Raw genomic sequence first — 14,826 nt, 5'->3', positions numbered from 1 at the left:
TCCATCTCATTCTTGAACACAATATCTCAAGAACACCTTGAGGGAATTTCTTCAAATTTGTTACCACTGTTCACTTGACATCATGGATGAACTGATTAAATTTTGGTGGTCATAGGTCAATGTCACTGGGACCTCACAAGACCCTATTTCGCCTTGTGAATGCGTTATGTTAAGAACGCTTAAGAAGGTCACATTGACCTTTTAAAATGTGTTTTTGGCCTCTTCAACCTTATATCTCAAGACTGCCTCTAGGGAATATCTTGGAATTTTGACCAGCTGTCACTTTGACTCAAAGATGAATGGATTAGATGGGAAAAAATGATGTAGTCTGAAACAGTGCACATTGGCGGAGGTACATATAAAGGATATTTCTTTCTTTTTTTTTGTTTTACAGAGTGTAAAGAGTGTCAGTAAACCTTTCTTAATCTTTTTTCAGGGGTTTCCAGGTATTTTGGGGATTCCAGGACCTCATGGGCCACCAGGACTAAAGGTAGACAAATTCACACTGTGATGGAGCAATGTGATGTTTTCCAATGATAGGACTGGATTTTTTAAAGTTTCTGTTAATACAGATCTCACATGCTATATTTTGAAAGAATTACTGGTTACTCTAATCATTCCTCTGCATATTGGCTATGAAACCACTACTTCCTAACGTGAGTTCACTGAAAATCCAGTGTTCTGTTCCTATGAGGCTTCAACAATCTTGAGTTCAATCAAATGGGTGTTGTCCTGGCAGGATTGTGTAGGTTTATCTGGGAGTATCTCTCCCTCAGCAAAAAACAAGGAGGTAATGTTAATGTTCAAAAGACTAAATTAGGAAAACACCTTCTTGATTTGTCTCCCACCTTATATTAACTGGGCATTTTTCTACAGAACTGTGGCTTTTGCCCTCAACAATGAGGCCCTGTTCAAACCTGGTCCCAACATCCATCCTGAGTGATTGGATCACAAATGGACATCAGTTTAAATCTGACATTAGAAAGTGTCTCCTGTGTCCAGCTGTGATCTGATCTCACTTCACTGCTCTATAAGCAAATAAACACATTTGACCACTTCATTGTTTTAGCCAGTCTGAATATACAGACGCATCTGTTTGCAATTTGTTTGTGTGTTGTAGAGAATAAGAAATAAAGAGAGAGAGGAGCCTGGAGGGACTGGGTGAATCAATATGCTGTATATGGAATAAGATTTGACCCATTAAAACAAATCTGTACGTGTCATTGGTTTTAATGTTATGGTCGTGGCTACAAATAAATCAATGTTTGAGAAACACTGAGAAGTGACACAATTATTTTGGTTCATTATTTAACTGAAGCGGGTCAGAGGACATCAGCTGAGTAGGCGATCCTTCTTATGTGATCACCTACGGAAGTGGTCGGATCTCAAATGTGTCCTCTATGTGTCTTGGGTATACACATGCTGAGAGCTGTCCATGTGACTACGTCACACAACCACATTAGCAAGGGTTTGTTTCCCAGTCAGAATGAAGAGAAGGATGCAGGGTGGACATGTGGGTGTTGAATGAAGTTACTTTTTGATAAAGTGGACATACTCTGTTTACAGGGAGATACGGGTCCTGCTGGTTTGATGGGGGATGAGGGAACTCCAGGTCCTAAGGTACAGAGCACTCCTGCTGAATACTTATATTTATGATGTGAAGCAACAGTCCATCTATTACCATGGTACATCCCCTCTGTGCTCTGTCTAACTACAGGGCGTGGCAGGAAGCCCAGGTGTGAAAGGTGACATGGGACAATCTGGAACAACAGTACGTGAATAGAACAACATGACAAATTTGTAAAAAGTTATTCATTTTACCCACTACTGTACTATATTAGTTTAAAAATATATGATTTGGCACTGCATGTCACCAAATCATAACTGGGGATGTTGTTGTGCTTCAGGGTTCATCAGGAGTCAGAGGAGGACCTGGCAACCCTGGTGCAAAGGGATCTCCTGGACCCGAGGGGCCGAGAGGAGAGCCTGGAGAGACAGGGGTGCCAGGAGAGGTGATGACAGCTTAATCTGAAAAGGCCTTTTATACAAATCTAAGATTTTAGCTTGAGTGTTGGTTTGAAAAAAAACATGTAGTTGTTTTTTAAATGATTATCTTAATTCCAAAAGATTTCTTAAATGTGTAAACACCAGATGGTGATGGGTCACTTTACTGTTTGCAGAGTCCTGATGGCCTGCCAGGAAATACGGGTCCTCCAGGATTACCAGGACCAGAGGTAAAGCCAAGACCCACAGCTGGAGGGGCATCATAACAGATTAGGGGTTTCCAGAAAATCCTACACTGCACAACAGCATTTAGGCATTAAGATGGTGATTTGTAAGAGTTACATCGATAATGGAAACAATATAGGTTGCACAATGTCAGCGGGTTGGAGAAAGGCCTTTTGATGTTGAACAGTGAACCTACCAGAGCATATTTGGATTTATTCATCTTGACAGTACTTTCCAACAGCGATATTACTACATCAGCCAAGGAGGTTATGCTTTCATCTGTGTTTATCTGTTTTAGTCAGCAGGAGTATGCAAAAATGTATTAAATACGGTCATTTTGATCACAGGGTGTTTTACTATACTTTATTGGTGCTGCATAAATGCAAACACAGGGAAATACTAAGGTCAAAGTCTTTATATACAAAACATGTCCAAACACAAGGTTTCACAAAGTAACAGGGACGAATCATGACATCACCAAAGTCTGGACACTCTGCTTTCTGTACAGAACTTCATGGTAATCCCTCCAATCAGATATTTCAACCAGCAGACAGACTGATAACGCCCTGAAACACATCTTACCTGAACATCTCCACTGTCATGGCCTCCCTTTGTTTTAAAAAGATGCATTGAAGAATTTATTAATAATAAGGCTATTTATAATCAAGCTGCTGTTTGATTTCATTCATGAACTATAAACATGTTACTCTACAGGTACGACTTCTGGTGTCCAGGGCTCCCTGTGTCACACAGTCCAAACTCAAACCTGAGTCTCAGCATCACAGGTCTTGTAGACATAAGGGAAATTAAAGGGAAAAGGCTGCAGGAAAAAATAAAAGTTATTTAGAAGCTTTATTGCTTAATGGAGTCCACCACCTTCACAGATCAACTTTGTTCAGAGAAAATCTTTTAATGTTCTTTCTTCATATTGAACGATCCCTAGTAAAGCCTTTAGCTTTCAGCTCATTCTTGATGCCAAAAAAGAAGAGAGGGGACTTCTGTGGTCATTTCACCAACACACTAACGTGACCAGATGACCCCTTCATTAGTGTTTTAAAGCCTGATATAACAAACAGCCTGTTGTGTTTGCCTTTTCCAGGGTAGAGACGGTGACGTGGGGCTTCAGGGCCCTATTGGCCTTCAAGGGCCTCAGGTTAGTGCTGCCTCCACACATTTACAGATATCACAGTACACGAGCATGGACCGTATTGTGAACTACTCTTATAGTGGGACTGACCACCTTCATCTGTATCGCCTTCAGGGACCAAAAGGTGTTCCTGGACTGGTGGGAAGGAAAGGACCAAAAGGTCAAAAGGTCAGCTCAAACCCTGTGTCTGTGTCCACCACACTGAAGCACTTTGTTGATGTTATACACTTTTATATACTATTTTTCTCACATAAACCAATTCCATTTCAGTAATTGCACTATTTCCCCTATTGGCTTAACGTTTGCAAAAAAATAGTGTCCCACCGTGTCAGGAAATTACTGAACCCTTTACAACCTGAAACTATAAGTTGATCTGTTTGTGAACCAGTGGATTTGAGTGATGCAGACAGGGTAGGGAAGTCAGAAAGTACTGAATACACTGTGATGCTATTATGACCATTTAGTCTAAAAAATCAATGGATTTATTTCAGGGGGATGATGGCAGAAGTGGACGTCCAGGGAAGGACGGACGCACTGGGAGGAGGGTAGGATGATACACTTGACATCTAACATGAACGTGACATTGATCCACATCCTAAACTCAAATGTTTCCTCTTTCTTTTAAAGGGGAAAAGAGGGAAAGCTGGTAGTAGTGGTTTGAGAGGAAGACGAGGAGAAAAGGTCAGTTGAGACTTTTGATCCTGACAATCTGTATGAGCTGTTACCTGTATACATCTGAACTTTGACTTTGATGCTTCTGCTTTCAACTAAAATGATTTCAGGTCAATCAGTGTATTGTATTGAATCAAGTCTTTCTCTTGCCCGGCAGGGGAAGATGGGAGATCTGGGTCCATCTGGTCCTCCAGGAAGACACGGAACATATGTAAGTTGTCTTTATAACCCCAATCAGTCCTTTTATCTTTATATCATCAGTATAAATGTTGTGCTGTGTCTTTGTGTTTGTCATACCTTGACTTCATTTTGATGAAAACTAAAATAAATAAAAATGGATCTTGTCTTTTGCAATATTTCCTTAAAGGGCAAAGCTGGGCCTCGTGGAGAAAAAGGTGAAATGGGTCGACCCGCCTTAAAGGTAGGTTTTGGACATGTTTGTTTTTGTTTTACTTACTTATTTACATTTTGCTACTTTATTAATAATTTATTTGTCAAGGTTAGTGGTAATTTAATAGAAAAAGTACTTCAATGGTGATAGCATACAACATATATCATAAAATAAGTAAAGTATGTAATTAAAGAAGACACAGACTGACTGACTGCAGATGAATCAGGTACAATAAACGAAAATTTACTCTGCAGTTCAGCACACAAACAATAAAAAGTGACAGCATATTGTAGAACTGTTTGAGGAGGACTCACTAATGACAAGGAATCATTCTGAAGTAACTTCTGAGCATTAACACAGGTCAGGAGAACAGCCCATCACAAACAGACAGGTTTAGAACAGAGACTGCACTAGTTGTATTAATTAAAAGAAAGCATCTATATAGATAATAATACTTTTTTTGTGTGCACCCAGTATTTATTTGTTTTATCATTATCTCCATTGTGCCTGCATTGTGATCAGATATCAACGCACAGTGGAGCTGGCAGGTTTTGAACTGATACACTAGCAATACAATGGATGAAGGTCATTCACTTTTAAATAGTTTTTGATGAGGGGACATTTTGCTAGCCCCTGTACTACTTGCTGTAGGCAGCAAAAGAGGCGTAAGAATTGGTGAATGAATTAATATTTCAGATCTGATCACACTGCGAGCCAGACCACCTCCAGATGGTGGGAACAGTCTGATAGTGACCTGAACGCAATACATGCTGCATGCATTTACACCTGTATCCACATGTTTTCCTTTATCCTGATCCAGATTGCATGTTTTTAAATGTAGACGTGTAGACAAATGTGAAAATCCCTGAGTCCATCTCTTCTTATTACTCTTAGTCTTTGTTGTATTTGTTTTTTAAGAGAATTTCCTGTGTACTTCCTCTATGCAGGGAGAATCTGGGGATATAGGAGCAGATGGCCCTTCTGGTCGAGAGGGGTTAAAGGTGAGTTTATGTTTCAATGCAGTATTCCATGGAAGCTTCTTTAACAAATGACATACCAACTAAATCTTCCTATTATGTATTTTTTATATTTTGTTATGGACAATATTGCTTTTTCAGGGAATACAAGGCTCCACTGGAGAGCCAGGAAGAGATGGTGAAAAGGGAGAGCAGGTAAAATAATATTCAAATACATCATATGAAACATACGATCATAATTCACAAAAACATTCAAGATAATACACAATCCACATGAGAAGTTGTTATTATAATAATGTTGAACATAATTCAAACAAAAAGACTTGTTTTCTGCACCTATGCCATTTTGATCACAGCCACAGTCAGTTTAACTCCACAGTGATGACATGTTGTAGGTATAGGTAGTTATTTATTATTCAGGTAGTTATTATGTAGGTGGTTATTTATTATTTAAAATGTACATGTATAGACTATGTTGAATTTTAATACTAAATTCCTTGATACCAGTGGCTAATATATTTAAAACATTGTAGCTATTAACAGGATATGTCTTTGTTACGAAGGAATTGTGTCAATGTTGTAAAAAAACTACTATGACTTTCAACACAAAGTCAAAGTTGTTTTTCATTTCTCCATTTCCTGCTGGAATTCATCATAAGAGCTTTCAATGAACTGTGAGTTCTGTGTCATTCCTTTCTGTTCTGTAATCTCACATTGGTGTTGACATGTGCCCTAGGGCAACATCGGCCTTCCAGGTACACAGGGATCTGCAGGCCTGCCTGGGCTGTCTGTAAGTCGTCTCCACTAACTGATATTTTCATCAATAATAACTGATCTAATGTTTGAAAGAAATCTGTCACCACTCTGAACATGTGCTCATCTGCTTCTTTGTTTTCAGGGTTTGTTTGGACACAAGGTGGGTAAAACCAAAACTAGACTGGATGAGGTTGTTTCCTGAGAACTCAGATTAAAATCAATTTTTCTTTATTATATATACTGCATATATCACATGCTACAATATAGAAACAGGCAACTGGTTTACTGATTGGTCCTGATTGTATTTCTAATTGATGCTGTGATGGAAATTTGACCTGGTGAGACTTCTGAAATAAAGACGCTAGAGAATCATAGTCTTTTAAGTAGACTTTATTCCTTGCAAGGAAGGTCAGACAATCATACAGCATGCGAAGAGCATTCTGCAGAGGGAATGACAAAGAAACAGTTGCAGGCGTCTGCTTTTTATGCAGAGATGTGTGTGTGTGAAGAGTTGAACTGTGTGTGTGTGTGTGTGTTTGTGTGTGTGTGTGTGTTTGTGTGTGTGTGTCAACTATGTGTTGTGAGAACTACGTATGTGAACTGAGTGAATATTAAAATCCCAGGAGATAAGACACAGACACATGCTGAAGGCCTCCTGGACACAGGTTGAAGGCCTCTCCCAAGTCTTGGTGGGGGGGGGGGGGAGACGAACCTAGTCAGATTTGTGGCTCTAATGTCATCTTAACAGTTTCACAAGGAGAAATAGTATGCATAAGCAGAGATAATATATAGTGTGGTATAATGGTAAGATTTTCCATTACAATGCCAAATCTGATCAACAGGGCCTGAAAGGATTTTCTGGACCACCAGGCCTGACTGGGGAGAAAGGATTACCTGTGAGTATACATGAATTGTTCACTGTACATTGCAATGGATTAATGCAAATAAGTTGTGTGACATAATGAAGAAGTTTGATCAGAGTATATCACACATATATGAGCCCCTGTATTCACCAGTCTCATTCTTATTATTAGGGTCTGCCCGGCCCACCTGGGCCCCCAGGGGCCACACTCAACCTCACCGTGACTCAGCTGAAGGTAAACAGTACTGAGAGCCGTTGTGTGTCCATGATCACATTATTGCGTCATTGTCCTGGTTTTCTTTTGAATATTGTACATGCCTACAGAAAATAGCACTACCCTTCCACAAGATGTGATTAAGTCCATTAAAAGTGTGTTGAGAGGATGTTGGGATGGGGGATGAAAATAACCACAACAATACCACACAATGTTGTTCATCATGTCTCCATAAGCGTCTCCATTTGTCGCTGTGTATATGTTGTCCAAGGTTAATGTTGTTTGCAGAGTATTTATTGTATGTTCTTCCAGCGGAGAAGAGGTCAAAACTCCAGCCATCACGTATAGTATAGTGTTTGCCACAGATGCGGCCCCTCAGTAGATTTGTTCATGAATACTCAGTACACACATAGTACACAGGCAGAATAACTGCAATATATTGCAGGGATTAAATTCATGATATAAATGGTATAAGACACTAAAAACGTTTGAGAACACCTACATTTTTTTAGATCAAATTTTGGTAGTTCAGTATCTCAGTGTTTCGGAAATCAGGTGTAGAACAAATAAATAATAAACATTAAAGAAAAAAATTAATAACGGAATCTTAAATTCTAACTTTGGTGCAAATCTTTAACTCATCGAGCAGCTGAGCACGATACAATAGAAATCAAACATTGTTCACAAAGTTGATCCCAGTACTGTTGTAGAAGTTCATAATCATTTGTTGCACTACTTTGCTTTGCTTTCACCACTTTTACATTTTATAATTCACTGGACTTGAAACAAATAAAAATGTATATAATATATAGTGTATGTATTCTCCATCAGTATGGCTTGAAGTTGAAATAAATATTTATTTCTGTCATACAGCATCGCAGCATTTGCACAGTTTACTTCTACTGTCTATAATATTGTAATTTAAATGGATTTTTAATGATTTCAATCTCTATTGTGTTTTTCTCTGAGGCTGATGTAACATGTTTCTCAAACAATCACCTATTACTACAAAGCAGAGGATTCAACTCGTAAAATCATTATCATTCAAGGGATGTAAAAAAGCTCAACAAGTGAAATGTTGCAGTGCTTGTTGTTTTCTTTTTGTATGGTGCTGAGCTTTTATGCATAATGCTGATGTCATCTTTCTCAAATTATTATTTCTCCAATCTGAGACATCATTTAACTGCTTTGTTAGGTAAAACTCTGAGTAGTGTCACAAATAACAAGTAAACAAATCTTGATCTGTAAATCGAAAAACGTCCCTTATGAAATGCCACTTTTTTTCTTCATCACATATTTCATCATTTTATCCATGCACATTGTAAAACCCTACTTACTTTGCAATGAATGTCTTAGGAGCTCATGTACGTGTCGGACAAGCCCAACCCGGTCCTGGTGCAGGCTCTGCTGGTCTCCCTGCAGGGGGAGCTCCGCTGGTTCATAAACCCACCAGATGGCAGCAAACTTCACCCAGCTACTACATGTCTGGAGCTGCGGCTGGCTCACCCAGACTCCACTAATGGTGAGACTGACTCAGGATCATTCACTGATGCTCTGAACAATTACCAGGATGTGGCCTAATAGAGGACCCAATGTGTTTTATCACTGGACTAGACGTATCTGTGGGTCAGAGTGGCCTCCATGTTTGTCAGCAAGTCAACTAAATGCAACATAAATAGTCAGAGATGTATGTTAAGATGTTATTATTTGCACTAAAGCACATCTTTCTTTCAGGGGTGTATTACATTGATCCTAACCAGGGCAGCCCAGCTGATGCGTTTCAAGCGTATTGTGACTTCACAGCAGAACCAAAGACCTGCCTGTCTCCACAGCAGACTCAGGTATCAACAACACTGAAGAATACACAACACATCAAAAAGAGGCTGGGGTCATCTGAATATCCTCATGAATCATCCGTCTAATAATAGTTTCCTTTAAAGAATGCCTTCATCCTACCTTCCTGTTGGATAGGAAGATTGATATTAATTTCTTCCAGATGTTCTCAGCTTTGCTCTGTCATAAGAGAGAAAATATAGGTTATCAAATAGACAAAGAATAGACAAAAACAAGCCCCTACCCATCTGTCTGTCTCTAGCAACTTTTGTCAGGGTAAACAGTTTTGTTTAGTGTTTTTTTTCAAAATAGTGGGCTTAAGTATGTAATATTTGATTGTGCATACACACTGGTCAAAAGATTCAGAACACCACCATTCTCCAGTTTTTATTGTCTAGTGAATAGCTGTAATTGGTGCAGAGGTCAGCAGTAAACGACAAACACTGAATAATAATTTAAATGTCAGAGTTATAACATTTTCAGAGCACAACTAATGAGTTTAGATCTTACAGCTTTCATAAAGCATTTAAGGTTATTTTTTTTTATTTATGCTGTTTTTAATTTGAGTACGTTTTTTCTGCTTTTCTAGACTTATCGACTTGTCAAAGCGCTTAATTACTCGCCACATTTACCCATTCACAAATATTCATACAGCACTTCTATATAGTGGGCTTTGTCTATCACACACTATTCACACAGGGCTGGCAGAGCTCTCAGTGGCAGTTTGGAGCTCAGTATCTTGCCCAAGGACACTTGGAGGGGATCAAACCATGGACCCGCTGATTAGTGGACAACTCGCTTTACCTCCTGAGCCCAAGCCACCCCTTATAAACATACAACTACACTGACTTCAGTAAAAACTAGAAAAAGTTTGACTGGTATTGCATGTAGATTTGTATGTAGGGTTGTGTGTAGTCTTTATTGCAGTATTATTTTCATTGTTTATGCTGAAAACTGAGGTCATGTTTAGTGTTGATTTATAGTTCATGGTAAAACACATCAAAGTACTGCATTAACATCGATGACTAACCACAGGTTCCAATCAAGGCTTGGCTGAAGGATTCTGGCACCAACATGTCATTTCACTGGTTGAGCACAGTTGAAGATGGCTTCCAGGTGAGCGTCTCACACATTTTGCCTTTTTTTGTTTGTCTGAGATGGATTTGACTGATTTCTTTCTCCCTTTCACTTGATCACGTCTGATATGCAAACCCTTTCCCGACAGTTTGAGTATCAAGGAGCAGCAGATGTGGTGCAGATGAGGTTTCTGCGACTGAACAGCAGAGTCTCCACTCAGACCATCACCTACTCCTGTCAGCCAGGAAGTAGACAGAGCCACAGAGAGAGGGAAGCCAAGTTCCTGGCTGACACTCGGAGGCAGAGTTACCTGGGGCCAATGGCAGACTGTGTGGTAATTGACACTGTTGCTTATTCAGTCACTGTGTACGGATCACTGACAAGCTACCATCAATGGAACTGATGCTCCCTGCACAGATGTATCAAAGTTGAATCCTCCTAGCAACTCAAAATCTAATGTACACACCCGCTCCAGGTAAAAGTCTGTGTGTTGAATATCACATGAATCTGGTGCAGTCCTAAAAGAACAATAGTGCTGTGGAATGTTATACTCAATGTACCAATAAGGATCAACCTATATTGGTTCGTTCTGACTTTGAAACAGTTTTATAGAAAATGTAAGTATTAACATTATTTATTATTTTTCTTCTGAAGATAAGCAATTTTACTAACCTAGAATACATAACTTATATTTAAACTATCGCCGTTTGCTTTTAGTATTTGATATTTTCTACTATTTATTCTGTTTTCTACTGATGTGCTTAGATTTTGTATTGATGCCTTCGTCAACATACTCATAATGGCAATGTTAACTTTCTGATGTAGCATGTTAGATTACTAAACTTTGCTCACAAAACACTAGTTGCAGGTGAGGCTGATGGGAATTTCTGCAGATATTTAAAAAATAAGTGTCAAATATAAATGTCGACCTGATTGAATTGAATTGAATTTGCAGACACAGAACAGGTAATGGCTCTTTAAGGATTCTTGCAGGTGATGGTTGAGGCAGGGGGGCAGGCAGGCAGACGAGTAGAGGGAGTATTGGAGAGTCCTTGAAGCCAATTGTGGTCAGGGGGGAAGCAGGCACGGCAGGCAGTGGTAGGAGGCACTGGCAACAAAGTCCTGGGCACACGAAAGAGAATTATGAACACTAGATGTTTGCATCCAAGAATAATCTGTAGAGTAACTAGTAGTTTGTACAAAGCAGCCGAGAGCACTAATACCAACTGAGCTGGTAGAACAATCCGGTGAGGAATGGCAGGAGACCAGGGTATTTGTATTGCACACACACACACACACACACACACACACACACACACACACAAAGAACACACGGGAGATGGGGAAGCAGGGAGAACACAGAAAAACATGGAAAAACTGAGGTCACAGTGGAAAACGTGACAAATTAGTTCATACCATGGATGCAGCACAAATATAACTTGTTACATTTGAGGTTTAAATGGTTTGTTCGGACATCCATCACCAAGGAGGCATGAAATTGTGACCTGGACTTCTACACACTTTGCATCATCTTGCATGACACAAAGACATTTCATCAATGACATACTTGAACACATAACCGGCCCACAGTAAGTCATGTTGTAAATAGTTACAGCAAAGTCTCTCTAACACACGGGATGACCAGGGACTCTTCCCCTGGGGACCAGGAACGCCATTTATGAGACAAATTGTGATTTGTAAATATGGCTATGCAAATGAAATTTGATTGATTCATTTAAAATCATTTCATAATCAATTCATTAGAATGACAATCCCAAAACACAAACAGATAAAGAAATAGAAATGAATTTGACTTGAATTTCACTGAGAATTTCCTTCCTCTCCCACAGATGTCAGAGACGTTGGAGTCAGTAGGTCGGGAATCCATTTTTCAGTTTGAAAGTGAAGATCTCCAGCTGCTGCCTCTCAGGGACCTGGCAGTGTTTGGAAACGAAGAAGTAACCTGGGAGTTTGGCTTCACTATTGGACCAGCTTGCTTCAGCTGATCTCCCGGCACGATTGGATCTGTGCGATGGCTGCAGCCCCAAAGATCTGAACAGGCACCGTGTATCTCGGACACTTTTCTGATGTCCTTTATAGCTTGACATCAGTTTGGAGTTGGCATCGCTTTGTTTGAAAGTTGTCCAACTTTGTTAGTATGTAAGTATGTTAACCAGCCAGTTAACTTGGGATGTCTTGAGCTGTCTCATTGTCCGTAGTGTAAATTCAGTATAGGGGACAACCTCTTTGACTTAAACACTGAGGACAAGAGACACACACAGTGAGCTGTAGATCCTCCAGGAGACAGAGCTTCTCTCCCTTTCTGAAGGTGTCCTCTGCACAGTGACTGTTGGCTTGCACCCGGGACATTTTGAAGCTGAATATCCTGATATTAACTTCATTTTTTACGTTTTGTTTTGTGTGTGTTTGTGAAACTTGCTTATTTATGTAAATGTTTGACTTTCATTAAGTCACTTTCATTTTGATGATAACTCATCACAGATAATGTGTTTGCTTTCTCTATTCTGGTCTTGTCTCTCATATTGAAGTTTGCCAGTGTTCAAGTACATGCACAAGCACCAAGCCAACTAGCAAGTCCACTGATTTTGGACTTTGCATTGAAAATAATCTACTTTGATCTGAAATTTTATTTTATAAAATGCATAACCTTTCTCCCTTGCACTGTTTTTACTGTTCTTATTTATATAAGTCTAATCATAGAAGAGTTACCATTCAGATGACATTGTCAACTTTTTTTTCCCCCATGGGATTTTGATCCTTTAAACTCAAACAAGAATTAATTGTGTGTACCAACTTTGTCCAAATTGTCCCATGTTTAATGTAAGTACTGTAAATACATAATGTGGCTGTTGTAGATATTTTTTAAACCTCTTTGACATTTACATGTAGTCTACATTTATAGTACGTCAGTCATTTCTGTGTTTCTCCATCTTTTGTCATGCGTTTTTGTCTGTTGATTTTCTATTTGGTTGTATGGTTCCTTATTTATATTGTGTTGATTTCAGATTGTCCTGTTTCTGATGCTGTACAAAAATTAAAGCTGCATTAAAATGTATTTCCTGGCCATTTGGAGACTACAAGAAAAGGTGAAAACACGACAGCAACATTATCACCCTAACAAGTTGTTATGGGGATGTTCACCGTTTCCTTTTGCAGAATTTGCATTTATTTGGATTGGTGTTTGTGTTAACCTTAGGAATGTCTTTCAAAGTTGACTTGTATTTTAGTTTAGTCCACACCAACTCCAGAGAAAGACATTTGGCTGGTTTCTAAATGCTGCACTATGTCCAGCAGCTTGTGTTGAACGTTGTCCCTCTGGTGTTTGGTTCCAAACAGACTGACAGGGTGCTTATCAGAGATTGATGTTGAAAACATCTGCCTGAAAAGAGACATTCAGGGGAGTGGAGTTAAAGGCTGGAAACCAAACCAGTGTGCTAAAAGAGCCTGAAACCTGTACAGCTGAGTGGAACTGCAGTCCAGGGATAATTCTCTGTGAGTCTGACAGTATGAGTGTCTCCTCTTTTTACATGTAGTCACTTGATCAATAGTTCTCATAAAAGTATCTATTAGTGCAGCTTTAACCATTAAATGAAGGTATTTTGCTATTATGGTCGTATATAGTCCTGGATGGCTCATTAGCCTCCTTCAGATATCCTTCCCACCCCGAGCTAACTATGCTAAATATTAGAACATGCTAAGTTTATTTCATATTGCATGTTGCTTGATCATGAATTGATGTATTTAAATAAATGTTGCTGTGTATTGTTTCACTCAGGGAAGTGAGCTTACCCCCATGAGCTAGAATAACCTGTGCTCTGTCCTGCTCTTATTCTCATCCCGTGCAAATTTGGTGACACACTTCAAATACCATTACGCTGGTAAAACCAGATATCATATCAAACATGCTGAAAAAGACATAGTTTGTCTAAGTGAGTTCCCAGTGGAGCTAATATCACTGCTGTATGGGAGCTGAAAGCAGATATAATTGATTTCTTTTACACCTCCTAGATAACTGCAACAAATTCTCTAATGGTTTTCCAACCACTGACACTGGGTGGAAAACCACTGTCTCTGCCATGCTGGACAATTGGTGGTTGTTTCCTACTCTGCCTGAGAGCCTCCTTCATCATGCAAATTGAGCTTTAGTAACTGTATCTGTGATCGGTGGCATGAAAATATACTTAACATTGATGCCTACCTATTTATTAGGTTATTTTTATGGTGAATTAGCAGATTTGCATCGGGTGTCATGTGGGCCAACTGTGCGCCTGTTTTGCATGGAATCCATCAGATAATATATCATACAGATATTTATGACTTTGTCATGTCGTTACAAATGTCGATAGTATCTGTATGCATGATAAAGAATTTGTCTAACGGTCTGAAACCCTGCACTACGTTGTGTATTCCAATAAACCGGCCTGAAAAAAAATCACAAATATTGTGACATTTTGTGCCCCACCATTTACCTGACAATGAAATACTTGTGTTTAACTCGATGCGAGAACAGCAGACAGTATGACCACAGACATCTATACCTAGTGTTGTATACATGTCGAAGAACCACCAATCCAACCATGCGCCCTCTATGGGCAGGGAATGCAGTATTACATTGAACTCATGACAGTCTTGATATCAAATTTAAGT

At 39.3% G+C, this 14,826-nt stretch overlaps 1 protein-coding gene across 8 annotated transcripts in view; it reads left to right on the top strand.

The window, feature by feature from the left end:
- Positions 1–14,614, top strand: part of si:dkey-61l1.4 (collagen alpha-1(I) chain) — a 46,552-nt gene extending 31,938 nt beyond the window's left edge. For 7 of the 8 annotated variants that reach the window (XM_034595715.1, XM_034595717.1, XM_034595714.1 and 4 more), the window contains 22 exons: positions 437–490; positions 1,567–1,620; positions 1,718–1,771; positions 1,908–2,012; positions 2,181–2,234; positions 3,329–3,382; positions 3,491–3,544; positions 3,868–3,921; positions 4,004–4,057; positions 4,206–4,259; positions 4,416–4,469; positions 5,387–5,440; positions 5,558–5,611; positions 6,153–6,206; positions 6,315–6,332; positions 7,015–7,068; positions 7,207–7,269; positions 8,605–8,770; positions 8,983–9,089; positions 10,117–10,197; positions 10,307–10,492; positions 12,009–14,614. In XM_034595715.1, the coding sequence (XP_034451606.1) occupies positions 437–490; positions 1,567–1,620; positions 1,718–1,771; positions 1,908–2,012; positions 2,181–2,234; positions 3,329–3,382; positions 3,491–3,544; positions 3,868–3,921; positions 4,004–4,057; positions 4,206–4,259; positions 4,416–4,469; positions 5,387–5,440; positions 5,558–5,611; positions 6,153–6,206; positions 6,315–6,332; positions 7,015–7,068; positions 7,207–7,269; positions 8,605–8,770; positions 8,983–9,089; positions 10,117–10,197; positions 10,307–10,492; positions 12,009–12,164 (1,638 nt within the window). In that variant the 3' untranslated portion in view covers positions 12,165–14,614. Of the gene's footprint in view, positions 1–436; positions 491–1,566; positions 1,621–1,717; positions 1,772–1,907; positions 2,013–2,180; positions 2,235–3,328; positions 3,383–3,490; positions 3,545–3,867; positions 3,922–4,003; positions 4,058–4,205; positions 4,260–4,415; positions 4,470–5,386; positions 5,441–5,557; positions 5,612–6,152; positions 6,207–6,314; positions 6,333–7,014; positions 7,069–7,206; positions 7,270–7,547; positions 7,591–8,604; positions 8,771–8,982; positions 9,090–10,116; positions 10,198–10,306; positions 10,493–12,008 lie in introns of those variants that run through there. The other variant, XR_004614944.1, reaches the window with a different exon arrangement.
- Positions 14,615–14,826: the final 212 nt, after the last annotated feature.

This window comes from Hippoglossus hippoglossus, chromosome 9 (genome assembly GCF_009819705.1).
Source record: "Hippoglossus hippoglossus isolate fHipHip1 chromosome 9, fHipHip1.pri, whole genome shotgun sequence".
NCBI lineage: Eukaryota > Metazoa > Chordata > Actinopteri > Pleuronectiformes > Pleuronectidae > Hippoglossus > Hippoglossus hippoglossus.
Note: the sequence above shows the minus strand (reverse complement) of the source record. Positions and strands in the feature narration are given on the sequence as shown.